Genomic DNA, 15,687 nt, shown 5'->3' with positions numbered 1-15,687 from the left:
GAGGCCTGCTGCCATTAATGTTCATGCAAAGTGTCCCTGATAGGAAAGCCACTGTGCAGAGACAACCCGACATGCTACTTTAATGACCAAAACTTTCCTTTACCCCCCCAAAAAAGAAAAACACAGAACAATACTTCAACTTCCTATCAGCAGGAAAATCTGAAACATTTTGTAAAATGATATTTACAGAGAACAAAAGCTTGTATTAGGACATGAACTCTGTAACCAGCAGAGGAAGTAATAAGTAATTAAAAAATGAACAAAACTCTGATGAGAGCGAGATCGTTTCACACAATTACATGTTTTTATAACACTCTTAGAATAAACCTTTACGACATATCCTGGGGAGGAGTACAAAGACATTTTCTTACATTTTCATGTGGATGTACGCAGGCACACACTGATAAAATAAGAGCAGGAAGTATTCAAAGGCATTAATCACTCAACCAGGAAACAGTATTTCCTTGTAGGGCTGAAAAGTCTAACCAGGTCATTTGCATGTCCGTCCTTTGCTCGGTCATGTTTACAGTGTGGGAAGAGAGCGCGATGAAAGCTGCTCTCTGTGTTGATCCAGTTATAGGCTCAACTGTCTTGGTGCCTGAAATTCACACTGGTAAGTCATGTGTACATCAGCCTATAATTCTGTATACTTCATACTGATGTTCTGAAGTTTCTCTCTGTAGTTGTCTCCGTCCTACCTTCCTTTCATGGCGTTTGAAGGAGCTGCGGCCAAAAGGGCCAAACTCGTTGCATCCAGGGTCCACTGGGGCAACACGGGCCCATGTGTTTCCATTATGGACCAGGACACTCACGGTATGGAAACTACATGCACTTACATACCAAAACTAAAGAATACTAGTTGTTTGCCAGTTTTATTCTCGTTTGCTTAAAACCTCATGTTGCTAATATAAAGATAACTAAAGATGAATTACAATAATAGTTCCCCAGATCATGTTAGTGTTTTCATTACTTTTCTGACATGTGACCCTCAATACTTCCAACTTGTTTCCAAAAATAGCCACATGCTTCTTATTGTATTAGAAAGGATGTCTTTACTGTTAAAGTGTAAAATGACCATGTCAGTTCAACTGTTGCTGTTATGGTGCAATCTGTTAGTGGAAGCGTCCTGCTGCCGTCTCTTTGTGTTTACTGTTAGTGGTTTCTTTATAATTTGCTTGTCCGCCGCAGGAAATCCAAGTCAGGACAGTGTTGGGAAGTGGCTCAGCACCAATGTCACTCAGTGAGTATCAAGGCATGAATACAGACTGCTTTGTCAGTGTAAACAGTTAGCAATCAACCTCTAAGATTACAAAATACCACTTCACTTATTTGTAGTTTTGTCACATTTTACCTTACCCAATATCATAGAAAAACGCATAATAGACACAGCATTTCATGCCTGCAGAAGTAGCATTAGCAGCAGGGAGAGATGATATCAGTAGTGAACAAAAACATGTGAAGGGTCCTCATTGTCAGAAACCATCAAGCTAAGGGGCTGATATGTACATACATATAAATGTGATAATAATGTAATAATGCGTTCCCATTATTATGTTCATGATGGCTTGAACATATCTCCCTCTGCTGGCAACATACTGCAACTTCCGCAAGTGTGTCCATTTCATGTTGAGGAGAGGCACGGCGTGCCTGTTACACGCTTCGCCGTGATAACGCCGCGTACTTTGCGGTGAATTTTTCACACGCCTAGTTGGGAACTGTTAAGCCCAAAACACAATTATTTTTTTAAATTACTCGTCTAATGAGTGACTAAGCTAGGCAGCAAAATTAAGGGTTCAAATCAAACGTTTTGGAGTCTAGATTTTTATGGAAATGACTTTTTTCTTTTTAAATCAAATCTCAATTACCCAGAAAACCTGTGTTCACCTGGTCACACCCCCAGCTGCTTTGTAATGATTCACAGAAAGTATCCTGGACCTAGTTTTATATATAATGTTGAAACATGAACTACATCCTTGTATGGGAGAATGTATGTGAAGACCCACTTTACTGACTTGGCTTCATACTAATGCAAGAGGAAAGGTGATCATTGTAACCTTCTCTGGTTCGATGGCTTTATTAACTCACTGGTTCTATGATCACAAGCTGAAAGTTACAATGGCACTAGGGTCAGTAATCGGTATACTGTCAGTTTAAGTTGCAACAACACCAACAGTTTTATGTGTTCTTCCAGTACAGACAGCTGGTCAGGTCTGAGGACTGTTTTTAATAGATGATGACTTTTCATTGGGGCATTAAATTAAACAAAGACAAAAGATGAACTAAGCCACACTGATCAATATGATTTTGAGATGTCACTTCCTAACATCATTGTTGTTTTGTTTTGCTGAGAACACATTTTAAGAAACACAAATGTTTCCTGTGGATAGTAGTCAGAATTTCATTTTGTGCGTCATAGTTTTTATTTGATTGATCATGAGAAACATCCTCAGGTGTATTCAAACTCTTGACTAAAGTAAAATAAGTAATAAACTATTTACTACTACTTAGTAAATAGTTTATTACTTCTGCTACTTTACTACTATTACAGGTATTTACTATTTAAAGAAATAGTAAATACCTGTATAATTGACCTCATTTTTGTCATATTTGTGGAGGAGATTGAGGATGAAGATGGAGCATACTGTTGCCACTCTTCACACACAGTACCCAATGTTTATAAAGGATGGTGCCCACGACAATAGTACCGTATCCTGCCCACATTATGTGTGCTTAAGTGGACTACTTAGGATGTAGTGACTTGGCTTTATTTTATGAATGAAATAAAAATATAAATAGTTTATTTTTAGCATGAAGACGAGCTGCAGGGATATTTTAAGAGCATGTTTAGAATATGGCAGGTGGTGATAGTAAACGTATCCCCATCCCGACTCAGCGTAATGATCTCAGAAGTGATGGAAACTTACCTGTGTGTGAGTACTCTGTTCCTCCTTCTCATAAAATGTGACCTGTGTTTGCAGGGAAGATGCAAAGCAAGAGCCACTGCAGGAAGACGCAGGTACGAACAATGGGAATCCTTCTGTTTCTCTTTTGCCTGTAAGCTCTTTCACGCCTTCACTCCGCCTCAGCTGTATATTGTTTTATTCTTTGTGTTAGTTTGTGCTACAGAGTGGTGAGTACTTTGTCTGTTTGGATTCGATTGTTTCTGTAGTCATCTAGAGCCCTTTTAAATGAGGCAGAGAGCTCCGCCTGCAAAAAATGTTGGTTATTCTATCCTGTAGAGTAGACGCTGCAAATCCTTGATAGACGAAGCTGTCTGATCAATAGATGTTGTTCCTGCTGTACGTTTTTTATACAGTCTATTTTAGATGATCCAGTCTCAACATCATGTGCTGTTTAATGTTTTAATGAGTTGTTTTTATCCAAAACGGCTGCCACAGTCATCATTATGCTTTTTACTGAAGACTATAACTACATTTGAACTAAAACTGAAAATCTGGTGGTTTGGAAATTAAAAGCTGTTCCAACAACATGCACACATTTATGCATGTTGTTGTGGAGCAGTATGAATTATGTAAGCCTTCTTGCCTCACCCCATCCTGAGGCAAGCCTATTCAAACAGCATGCAAATAGTGGTTGAGAACACCATGGGAACAACAAATAGTCCTTATGCCTCTTTCCCGCTCCGGCTCCCTGAAGAAAAACATCCAGCTCGCTATTGTGTCTGTAATTCAAGGCACTGTTGCTTCTTTGTTACACGTGTTTAAATCAAAAGAACCCCACACTATTCTCTGTTTGACTATAACAAGTCACTCACAGTGATTCTGTGGATTTTACAGAATGATGAGTTTGGGCTACAATATCTAGAGAAGAAAATATAACTTTAAGAGAATAAAAACACTGGTGACTGGTCATTTGTGCCATTATTATTCAACAATCATGAATAAACACATGTTTCTTGAACATTTCTACGTACCTGCGCTGGAACCATGTATTTTAACATGGCGTTACAGATCTCAAATCAATGTGCTGTTCTGTCAGTGACAAACAGATGGTTTGTTCATGTCTGTGCTGCTTTTGGCCCATTAGCTTAGCATCTAATGTGTGAAAGGGAAAAGTAATAGACAAAGATCTTCTTCATTATTATTATTATTATTATTATTATTATTATTTATTATTAAATGAAAGTGAACAAAAAGTGAATGAAAAATATGCTAGAAGGCATGGTATACATGCAACAGCATAACCAAGTGGCTGGCATAGTTTCCAGTAACATTTGTGGTGGTTTTGGTCTGGAAGACCTGCGGTCCAAAGGAGATACGTCCCCAGGGGTGGTTGAGAATAACCAAGCTAAGCTCCCATGGGACTTTCAGATACAGACGGACAAAGTGCTAATGGCTAACCAACCAGACATACAAGATAAATTCACAGTTACAAGCAGAGAAGGAAGGTCGTAATCATAGATGTAGCTATACATGGTGATAGCAAGATCAGGGAGAAGGAAGACAAGGAACTCAAGAAATACCAAGGTCTGAGAGAGGATCTTGAGAAGAGGTTGAGAGTAACAGTGGCAATAGTGGTCCCTGTGGTAATCAGAGCACTCTGGGCAGGGACTCCCAAACTGGGTGAGCGGCTCCAGCAGATCTCAGTAATGACATCTGAGATCTCTGTCCTAGGAACACAAAGATACTGCGCACACTGTCGTACTGTTCAAAAGTGTTACAAGGAAGGAACAGTGGTGAACAAGCGAAAGGGTCATTTAATTAGCCAAGACTAATTAAAGAGCAAAGGCTGGTCCGTACACAACGGACAAGTTACTATAGCAGCTCAAACTGATGAAAGACAGAAGGTGACCTCATCTGATGAAACACTTTTTCTTTTCGTGGAAACGTTTGTAAAAGACATGGCACCAGGATGCACTATGGGAAGAAAACTAGCTGGTGGAGTCAGTGTGATGTTTATGTGTGGCTGGGAGTCCTTGGCTTCAACCATCCATGTGGAGGTTTCTTTGCCACGTACCACTTACCTGAGCATTGTTGCACTATTCCATGGAAACTCTATTCCTGTATTCAGCAGGTCACTGTGCCCTGCCACAAAGCAGAAATGAGCCTCAATCCATGGAGGCTACAGCCCACAATTCACAGGACTGAAAGGATCTGTTGCTAACATGTTAGCATCAGATACCTCTGCACACCTTCAGGGGTCAGTCCATGCCTCACTGGGTCAGGTCTGTGTAGCTGAAGGGGGACCCAATATTAGGCACATGGTCATGATGTTATGCCTGATGACTGCAACATAGTTTCAGTTGTACGGTACACTTACATATACCATGTTCAATTTCAAACAAAAGTTACATTTAAATGACAATTAACCCTCTATATTCAGGAGGAAAAATGAACCTTTGAGCTTGACAGAAATAGTGATGTGATTCATAGTGCCACATGGAAAACATATAATTGTAAGATTCTTTCCATTTTGACCTGGCCCTGTAAAATGCTTACTGTAGAGATGTAGACATCTTTGTGATTTCATGTTCCAGTCAGTGAAACGGCATACTTTCATCTAAGTGTATCTGCTTTGGCTGAAACAGAAAATGGAAACTGCATTTACACTTTTTGCACTTTTCTAAATGTCTAAATGACCATCAAAGACATTCTTACTGTAAACACCTGATCTACCTCCCATTAATGGCCAATTAAAATCACCAGTTAACCTTCCATGTCTTTGGACTGTGGCAGGAAGCCAAAGTGGATGCTTGTATAGCACTTTCTCCTGGGATTGTCTGTAAATCTTGCACAGGCCCTGACACTGTTGATGCACACTGCCGTAGTATTTTCTGGTTCTCACAATGCTGTATCTTCCCTTTAGGGCCTCTGCAGAGGAACCCCAGCAGTGACGATGACTTGGCGCTGGGTGTAGAAGGTAAATAGTGTCATTTCCTGGACTTGTAAGGCAACATCATCAGCAGGGATTCCTTACAAGCAAACAGAGCTCGCAGTTTAGGAAAATAAGTCACTGCTTAATCTTTCAGTGTATATCTTTCAACACCAGCAGAAAGTTGCCAGAATATCTTGTGTATTTATACTGAGGACAGAGTTGCTGTGTTGACACTTCACCACAACTATCTCAGTGTTTAGCTCATAGAAATCAGGACAGACTTCTTCGAGTACAGATTTCACCGTTTTCAAGTTTAGTCACAAACATGAACTACAGTCATCACAAACCAATCTGACATTTGATGTACCAGGATATAAAAAGGGTCATTTATTTGCTGCCAAGTCTTAAAATGAGGAAACCTGAGAGAAGCTATAGGAATGACATCATCATCATCATGTATTGACTTTTTTCACACACTGCTTTTTGGCTTCATGTGTGTTAGATAAACAATGACACGGTGGAATATGTAGCGTGTTGTTGCCCATCTGAGGTAAGACTGCACACATGGTTTTCTATTACACACTGATTTTTAAACCCATGTCCTGTACTTTCTTTTTACTATGTGTGTTTGCACTGCTGTCTTGGTCTGTGGCTCATTTGCTGATGACCTGTCAATCAAAGGTCAGGAAGTTGGCTTACTCGTATAATTATCATCATCAACATGGTTTATTCAGTATAACATTAAACAAACAACTAAGCTCATAAAATCACCATGAACGGGTTTACTGAGGCTTCAAAGCAACGAAGCTGAGGACATAATGATCACAGAGCTACAGACCACCTTTGGCCTGAGCATTACAACAAAGCACACACATGGAAATGACTGTTTCTGGACTCCCAGTCTGGGAGAGGGAGGCAGGGGCAAGTGCCAAAGCTTAAACATCCTCCAGAAGAAAAAAGGGTGGGAGGGTGAGGGACAGAGAAACACTTTCCTAATATAGCTCAGGGACTTTGACAGCAGACCTTTACAGGTTGTACCGACTTTCAACGAGCAGCAAATGTGTTGTTTCTGCCTTCCTGATGTTTCTGTCTGTGTTTCTGTCATTATAGCTCCACATGCTCCATTTGCTTTGCTATTTGGCTAACACGACCTTTCTTCCCTGCAGCGTCTTTATACGCCAAACAAGGAGTGAAGACGGTCCAGGAGTTTCTGCGGTAAGGAGATCGCTCTTCTTCACCATGTTTCTGTCAGTCATACAGAACCACACAGACAGCAGTACAGAGGGAGTCTGTTGTGACACAGCACAGAGCTCCACTTAAATGTATTTACAGAAGAATAGCTCATAATCAACCAGCATAGACGGATGAGTTTGTTGTTATCAGTGAAGGTGGTTTGAATATGAAAGTGCTGATCGTTTTAAATCAAGGACTAACTATTGATGATGCTTTTAGAGGTTGGATCAAATTTAATATGGTGAAATTTAAGGTGGGAATTAATCGAGGTATGTGCCAACATTGAATTTCTCAATGAACAATATGTTAGGGTGCACAATAGCAACAGTAAGATGTTTATTATAGTTCAGAGGAGTTTCCAAATCTGACTATAACCGACATGGTGGCATGGTAATTAGCTCTGCTGCCTCACAGCAAGAAGGCTCTGAGTCCGGCTGTTTCTGTGTGGAGTTTGCATGTTCTCCCCATGTGTGGGTCTTCCACAGTCCAAAGACATGCAGTGTTGAATCTAAATTGCCCATAGGTGTGCATGGTTGTCTGTCTCGCTGTGTTAGGCCAGCCTGTGCAGGGTGTACCCCGCCTCTCGCCCAATGCTAGCTGGGACAGGCTCCAGCCCCCCTCAGCCCTGACAAGGAGAATGGATGGATGGATCTATAACCTACTAAAAACTATAAAACTATTAAATTAAAAAAAAAAAAGAAGCAAAGACTTTCAGGGTTTAACTCAGCGCCAGGGAGAGGCTGCTACAAACACATATTACATAACTTTCAGTTGAAGCAGACTATAAGATATTACACATCCTTATATTAAGCAGAGCTAAGTGGTGAGTGAGTGCCACTTCAAAACTGTGCTTCATTAGAATTAATAAAACATGTTACAGTGATACCAGCGCCTAAAACTACAAATATAGTTGCACAACTACAAGTAATATTTACTAGGCAAATGAGCTCACGCTCCCCCTCTGCAAAGCACATAGTTTGCATAGAAAGTAAAAGGATCATGGAAAAGCTATTAGGATGCTTGACAGCTGTACAATAAATATGAATCAGCCAAGAGCAAAGGGGTCAAAGACAACAGGCTCAATCGGGCAGTGATCATCAAAGACCAGCAGAAGATGTGAGTGCACAATTAAATGTGTCTTTTCTCTTTTCTTTCTCTTTTTTAGTCTTGATTAGCAGGTCTGGAAAGATTGTGTGCTTTTGGCAGCTTAAAATATCAGATCTAATATGGTTGAAATACCCAAACACTGTACTCTAATGTAACTTGAATGTTTACAAATAAGCATAATAAATAAAATAACACTAAATGTAGGTATCTATCATAGCGTTTGAGCCTTTAAAGAATATAATGGGATTTCTGGTTTGGGTTGCATGCGCACATATATAGAAGGAGATACGAGATAAAAAGCTGGTCACTCTGATGAGCTACAGGTCACTTCATTTAACATCGGTAAGAAAGAAGCTAGGCCATTAAATATAATGCAATAATCCACACATGACAGGTGTCATTGTCTCTGGCTCTCAACTTCAAACCACCTGGTTACTAATGAATATGTAACTGAATGACTTCATCTATGAAAGCTTTTTAAACTAGAGCTGCACCATCGTCGCTAATTCAGATTTGAACCTGTCCAATCAAGTTTTGCAGAGTCTGATTTCCTTTCTACAAAGTATAACTGACAGCATATGCAAATAAAAGCTCTTCAACAGAAAAAGGTTTCATAATAAAATGACTTATTAAACTTTATACTCTCTTTTAAACAGCAATAAGTTACAGTATCTTATCTCACATACAGTGCTCTGCTGTACTTCTATTTTATTTTAATTTTTTGTATACTTGATTAATCCCCTGTAGGGAAATGACACTGTGCATTTAACCCATTCACTCAGTGAGGCAGCCACCAATCCAGCCCCCGGGGAGCAGTGTGTGGGGACGGTGCCTTGCTCAGGGGTATCTCAGGGTAGCCATTGATCGTGGTGTGAACGCTCTACCTACTGAGCTATCTCCTCCCCCGTTTATGCTAAAAATCAGAGGATTCCGGTTGCTAGCTGATCGAGACATATCAGCGCACTCGTTCGATATTATTTTTTCATTTATTTCTAGAGTTTTCTTATGTTACGAGCTGAGCAAATTCATTGCCATAGTTTTGGAAGCCATAGATTTTTTTTTACCCTTGTTAACCAAATTGTATAACGTCTATCTATTTGTGCAGGGATAAATTCCTTATGTGAGACCCATCTGAGTTGTTTGAGACCAGTTCCTAGTTTAAGACTTTCACACTCATCAAACCATATCTTTAAAGGAGTTTTAGTCCATTCATTTAAATTATTTTTCTGTTCCAAATATAATTTTTTATCTCCTAATATTGTCTGTAGTGGTAATTTTAATTGTGTCACCTCTAAATATTTCCATTTTGCTTCATACGTTGGATCACACCAATAAATTAAATATCTTAATTGTGCTGCTTTAAAATAACTTTCTAAGTTTGGGAGGGAGAGTCCACCTCTTTCCTTAGGTAGTTGCAAGGTTATATATCTAACTCTTGGTTTGCGGCCCTTCCATATAAATCCCGAAATCATTCTGTTCCATAACGCAAATTGTTTAGCTGGTATATGTACCGATATAGATTGAAAAAGGAAAAGCAATGGTGGAAGTATATTCATTTTAATCAGGTCAATCCTATTATACAGATCAAGTGGCAGTAGGTTCCACCTTTGAATATTTTCTTTCAATTCCCTTGTAATTGGTGAGTAGTTTATTTCATAGATTTCTGTCAGTGTTTTGGGAATCTTAATACCTAAATATTTAATTATTTTATTATTCCAATTAAATTTAGACATACTTTTGATCTTTGTTGTGGGTACGTAATTGTATGTGATCACCTGTGTTTTTTGTATATTTATTTTATATCCAGAAAGTTCTCCAAACGTTTCCATCTTTAACCATAACTTAGGTAAGCTTCCTTCTGGGTCTGTGAGGGTCAGCAAAACATCATCTGCATATAATCCCATTTTATATTCCGTATCCATATCCCTTTAATTTGTTCATCCTCTCTAATAGCTTGCGCCAGTGGTTCAATAAATAGAGCAAACAGGGGTGGGCTAAGCGGACATCCCTGCCTGCATCCCCTCTGCAAGGCCACTACTCCAGTTAAGCTCCCATTTATTTTTATTCTTGCTGAAGGTGAATAATATAAATTTTTAATCAGCTGAATAAAAGGGTCTCCGAAACCAAACCGTTCCATAACCAAAAATAAATAATCCCACTGGACGGAGTCAAACGCCTTTTCTGCATCAAGGCTTAGTGCAATTGATTCCGTTTGGGATTTATTCATATAATCCATTAAATGTAAGGCACGTCTTATACTGTCTTGTATCTGTCTGTTTTTGAGAAATCCTGTCTGATCTTCGTCAATAATTTCTGGTATAATATTTTTAAGCCTTTCTGCTATTATTGAGGTGAATAATCTATAATCCATATTCAGAATTGAAATTGGTCGATATGAGCTGCATTCCCTTTTGTCCTTGCCCACCTTTGGAGTTAATGAAATGATTGCCTGTCTCCAGGATGCTGGTGACTCCCCTCCCTCCAACACATAGTTAAAACATTTTAATAATAGTGATGATAATAACTCTCTAAAGGTTTTATAATATTCTGATGTAAATCCGTCCATACCCGGCATCTTATTTGTTTTTGTTTTCGCAATGGCTTTATCCAGTTCTTGTTTAGTAATTTGTTGCATTAGTCTTTTGTTTTGTTCCCGTCCAATATTAGGTAAATCCAGAGAGTGCAAAAATTTCTGACTGTTTAGAGGGTCAGCCTTTTGTGTCTCTGAATATAAGTTTTTATAATAGTTTTCAAATGAGTTTTGTATTTCTTTAGCAGTGTAACACATTTTTTGTGTCTCATCATCTTTTATACTGTAAATTCCTCTTTCTTCTTGTTGTTTTTTAATTCTCCAGGCTAATAGTTTCTTTGCTCTAGGGCCGTAATCATAATACTTTTGCTTAACAAATCTGGCCTTTAATTCTTCTTGTTTGTCATATATATCATTTAATTTACGTTTTGTTAAATTTATCTCTTCCAATGTTTGAGAGTCTTCAACAGTGGCGTGTTTAGTCTCTAAATTCTTTAATGTAAGTAGTAACTCATTAATTTGCCTTTGTTTCTCTTTCTTTTTGTACGAGGACCACATGATCAATTTTCCTCTCATTACCGCTTTGGATGCATCCCATGTAACACTTGGGGACACCTCTTGATTATCATTTTGTTCACAGTAGTTTTTATACTCATTTCTTACAAATTGTATACACTTGGTATCGTTTAACAAACTCCAATAAGTCATTCTGTCACAAATGTTTTAAAGGCACACTGCTTGGTGGTTGGTTTCATAGACCCATGGCAATGGGGGAGAAAACACCTGAATTCAAAGGTTAAGTGGTGTGTCTGTCTATTTAATATATGCTGTTCTAAAATCCATGTTCATCATAGTGTGTTAATAGGCTTTCGCAGATCCACTAATCCACTAATCATCAGTGATGATTCTTAGTTACTGTAAATATAAATTACTCTGACAGTTGGTACGGATTCAGATTGAAAGATCAACATCACTGGCATTAACTGAGTCAATCGAGGAGATTACAAATGCTATAGATCAGAAACAGTATGCAGCTTAATCAATAAACGGTAAATAGTACGGGATCAGGGGGATTGTACTGCACTGGGTGACAGGAAACAATTTGTGAAGCTGGGTGACTATTCTTCATCATGCTTGGACATCACATGCGGTGTTCCACAAGGCTCTGTACTGGGTCAAAAAATGTTCATTATCTATAATAATTTATTATAAATTATATTTGTAAGGTATCTGATATATTAAAATTAGCATTATTTGTAAGTATTTTTTGTTCTGGGAGGGAATCCAAAGGACCTGCTGGATATGATCGACTCAGAAATGTGCAAAATTAAAAAGAGGTTTGACATAAACAAACTGTCACTAAATCTGTAAAACTGCTGATTCATGGTGTGGAGACTGAAAGAGTTCTGAAATACAAGTTTCTTGGTGTGATAATAGATGATAAAATAAGATGGAAGTCTCATATAAATAATTTACATAACGTTTCAATATTAAGTAAAGTAAGAGACATTCTGGACCACAAGTCACTCCAGAGTCTCTATTGTTCATTGCTTTCACCATCTCTGCATTACTGTGCAGAGGTTTGGGGCAAAGCTTATAAATGTTCGCTATCATCAACCTTCATATTGCAAAAAAGGGCCATAAGGATAATCCATAAAACTGGTCACAGAGATCATACAAATCCCCTATTAAAATCAAAAATACTAAAATTCACAGATCGGGTTCATTTTCTCACTGCACACATTATGTATAAAGCAATAAACAACCTGCTTGTTGACAATACTCTGTTTTCTAAAAGGGAACATCCCTGTATCTGTATCTAAAAAGTGATTGCAGCTCTGTGTGGAGACAGACGTCCCAGCAGGACCTGAATGTGGTTTTTGCAAAGCACGAGGAGGAGGCGGGGCTTTGATCACCATTTTCACAACAGCAATGTGTATATGTGTGTGTGGGTGCGTTTATATAAGTATATACATATGTATGTGTAAATTTGTACATTTTTTAATGTGTTAATGGGGTTATAAAAATAATAAAGAAAGAAAGAATATTAATGAAGAATTTGTGATGGACTGAGCATAAACAGGAAGTAAAGTGCAGACTATGAGTTATAGTGGAAAGGGGGGTGGGATTAAATAAGCATAGGCTTCTTCCTGCATGTAAGTTATTTATTATTATTGTTTGTTTTCCTTTTGTTCTGCTTTGATTGTTTGTCACTTTTTCCTCTCGTGTTGTTCTTGTTATACTATTCTCACATGTTCAAAGTAAAGATTCGACACAAACGGTGGCTTTTGAACTGAGGACACAGCGACGTGTGTGTGTCTGTTTTTATTGTGGTGTGAGTTCTTGTGTCGTGTTTCCCTTTGTGTTTTACTCTGTCATGTTTTCCATGTTTCTGCAGCGCGTCATGTCCGTGCTCTCTCTCGTGCTCTCCTCCACTCCCACATCATGTTTCCTGTTTTATTTTGAAGGTGCTGTGTTTTCATGTCATTCTGTTCAGTCCAGCCTCCCCTGTCTCGTTATGTTTTTCATGTCAGCTGTGTTCCTCGTGTGTTCTCACCTCCTTGTTATCCCTCTGTGTATTTAGGTCAGCGCTTCCCTCAGTCCTGTGTCGTGCCCTCCCTCATGCTGTGTGGTCCCAGTGTTTCCTCGTAGGCATTATTTCTTAGAGCTACCCAGTCTAGTTTAGTTTCGTACTTCCTTGTGTCCGCAAATAAAGCTGCGTTTCTGCCTCAGTCAGTTTGCGTTTGGGACTCTCCTGCCTGCACACAGCCGTTTCATGGCAAATTGAAATCATGAAACTAGTTTATAAGTTCAAATCTAATATTTTAAAATACTGTTAAGTATCCTCGATTTATATATAAATGCATTAAATCAAATAAAACCTCGTGCTTTGATTGTATCATACAGGTGGAGCAGCTCAGGTCCAGCCCTTAGTAGGTGGAACAGCTTTAGCTCAGCAACTTCAGGTCACTCTGGACCACTCAGGTTAAACACTGACCGACACACAACAGAACTATACAACTGGAACTATTTGAATCGGTTCTGAGCAATTATACCTTCTCATACTTGCAGTGTGATGGATGTACTTAACCTATGGAACGACGACCCAGAAGAGATTCTCTTGGACCTGGGCTTTGGCTGTGATGAGCCTGACCTCTCTGGACGCATTCCGGCACGATTCATTAATTATCAGTCTCATGCAAGAGGAATAAATCTCCAAGTGTTTCTAGAGGCTCAGAAAAACCGTCTGGACCTGGAGAACCCAGACGTCAGCAGTGAGTCCAACTGATTCCTTGTTTCTTATATAAAATATTGACATCTGGTGACAAATATTTGCTTTCATACTGTCATCAGTGAGGTCCACACTAATGGAGGCTGATGAGATCTGGTTCACAGTCAAGCCCCCATCAAACTCAGATTGTTGATAGAAGTGAAAAAACAAACAAAAGCCTGTTTTCAAAAGTATTTTGAAGGCATCAGACTTCAGCACACACAAGGAATACTAAATCTGTGCTACAAATACACAAACAATGGAGAGACATTGTTTTCGTGATGCTGTACGTTGTATAATCAAGTCCATATTTCTGAAAACAAGACTTTTTTTCTTCCTATCTCAGATCGGTTTAGACAACTTGAGGTTCTACAGCAGGTCACTACAGCATTCTCCAGCTTTATAGGATCTTCCTCCTCTCCACTGAAAGCAACACAAGGAAAAGACCTGCCTCCTGAGGCCCAGGAGAGGAGAAGGCGCATGAGCATGCTGTTCAGACGAGCATCAAAAAAGTCACTTGGCCAAATACACAGGAATAAAACCCATGGCCTGACTATACCTGCTGCCAACTGTGTTCCTGCATCTGAGTCACAGCAACCCACATCCAGCCCTAGAGACAAAAACGTCTGCTTAAAAAGAGTTAAACCAGGCTCTCTAGAGACTGCGTCTCTGAGTACTTTGGCAGAGGAACAAGGAAATGATCCAGACCTTCAATCCCAACATCCCTTGGTTTATTTACTATCCCAGGAGGGAGCGCTCAAATCTGCACCCCTGAGAGAAGGTCACCCCTTGGCAGCTAAATCTTTCTTACAGAGGAAGAAGAGCCAAGGACAGATCAGGGAATCGTTTGAAATGGAGGAGGCAAGTTGAAGTCTGTTATAGAACAGAGAAGCCCTTAAAACCTGAAATATGAAAACAATGGACAGTTTTTTTTAAAATAGAGAGTTTAGTGAACAATTTTGTTTACAAAATTAATTACATATTAATTTCCATATATTTCATTTGTATCATTTATGCTACATCTGGTATTTTTTTTAAATAATTGCTTAAAAAAGTGTTGTGCAATTTAATTAGGTTTTTCACACCATTGTTTTTCTTGTGACATTACCAATAAGTTTGATGTGTCACATGGCCCTCTTCCTATTGTATCCAAGATGGCCGACTTCTAAATGGTCACCATGGTCACCACCCACCTTGAGGAGTTTGCCCCCTCGCATCTACTAATGTGCCACAAACAGGACGTTAACATCACCAACCATTCCCATGTTATTACGGTGTATCCGTATAAATGGCCCACCCTGTATATCTAATATTTTTCCTTCTGTGTTGACTTCCTGTGAGTTTTACTAATCATACACATTATATTTCATATCTCATTCTAGATACAGAGCTTTGATGAAAGCAGTGTCGCAGTGAGCTACGTGGGAGGAGCAGAAAACTTTGGTTAGTAAAACTGTACAATTACAAAGTAACAAGACTGTAGCAATTAAAGAAATATCAGCAAAGTTTTCTCTTCATAGAAGTAACATGGAAAGAGGACAAAGTGGATGCTTCATTCAGGTGCTACATGATCTGTTAAATCTCTGCATACCTTCTCATTCTTTGCTGTTTTTTATTCACTCACTATTTTTTATTCAGTCCCAATTATAAAAGGATAAAAACTTCCTCATACATGAAACATCTGGGATTCTTTGTAGGTATGTAATTCATG

The 15,687-nt window shown here is 38.9% G+C and overlaps 1 protein-coding gene across 1 annotated transcript in view; it reads left to right on the top strand.

Moving 5' to 3' along the window:
- The first annotated feature begins 525 nt into the window (after positions 1-525).
- Positions 526-15,687, top strand: part of itprid1 (ITPR interacting domain containing 1) — a 34,504-nt gene continuing 19,342 nt past the window's right edge. The window contains exons 1-10 of the mRNA XM_086305259.1: positions 526-613; positions 684-813; positions 1,189-1,240; positions 2,979-3,016; positions 5,827-5,880; positions 7,002-7,050; positions 13,613-13,690; positions 13,778-13,980; positions 14,323-14,837; positions 15,359-15,419. Coding sequence (XP_086161385.1) covers positions 708-813; positions 1,189-1,240; positions 2,979-3,016; positions 5,827-5,880; positions 7,002-7,050; positions 13,613-13,690; positions 13,778-13,980; positions 14,323-14,837; positions 15,359-15,419 — 1,156 coding nt within the window. The 5' untranslated portion in view covers positions 526-613; positions 684-707. The remainder of the gene's footprint in view (positions 614-683; positions 814-1,188; positions 1,241-2,978; positions 3,017-5,826; positions 5,881-7,001; positions 7,051-13,612; positions 13,691-13,777; positions 13,981-14,322; positions 14,838-15,358; positions 15,420-15,687) is intronic.

Source organism: Aulonocara sp. 'chitande type north' Nkhata Bay, linkage group LG9 (genome assembly GCF_057382095.1).
Source record: "Aulonocara sp. 'chitande type north' Nkhata Bay isolate Kocher_YH1m ecotype deep benthic linkage group LG9, A_spYH_male_GT1.1, whole genome shotgun sequence".
Lineage (NCBI taxonomy): Eukaryota > Metazoa > Chordata > Actinopteri > Cichliformes > Cichlidae > Aulonocara > Aulonocara sp. 'chitande type north' Nkhata Bay.
Note: the sequence above shows the minus strand (reverse complement) of the source record. Positions and strands in the feature narration are given on the sequence as shown.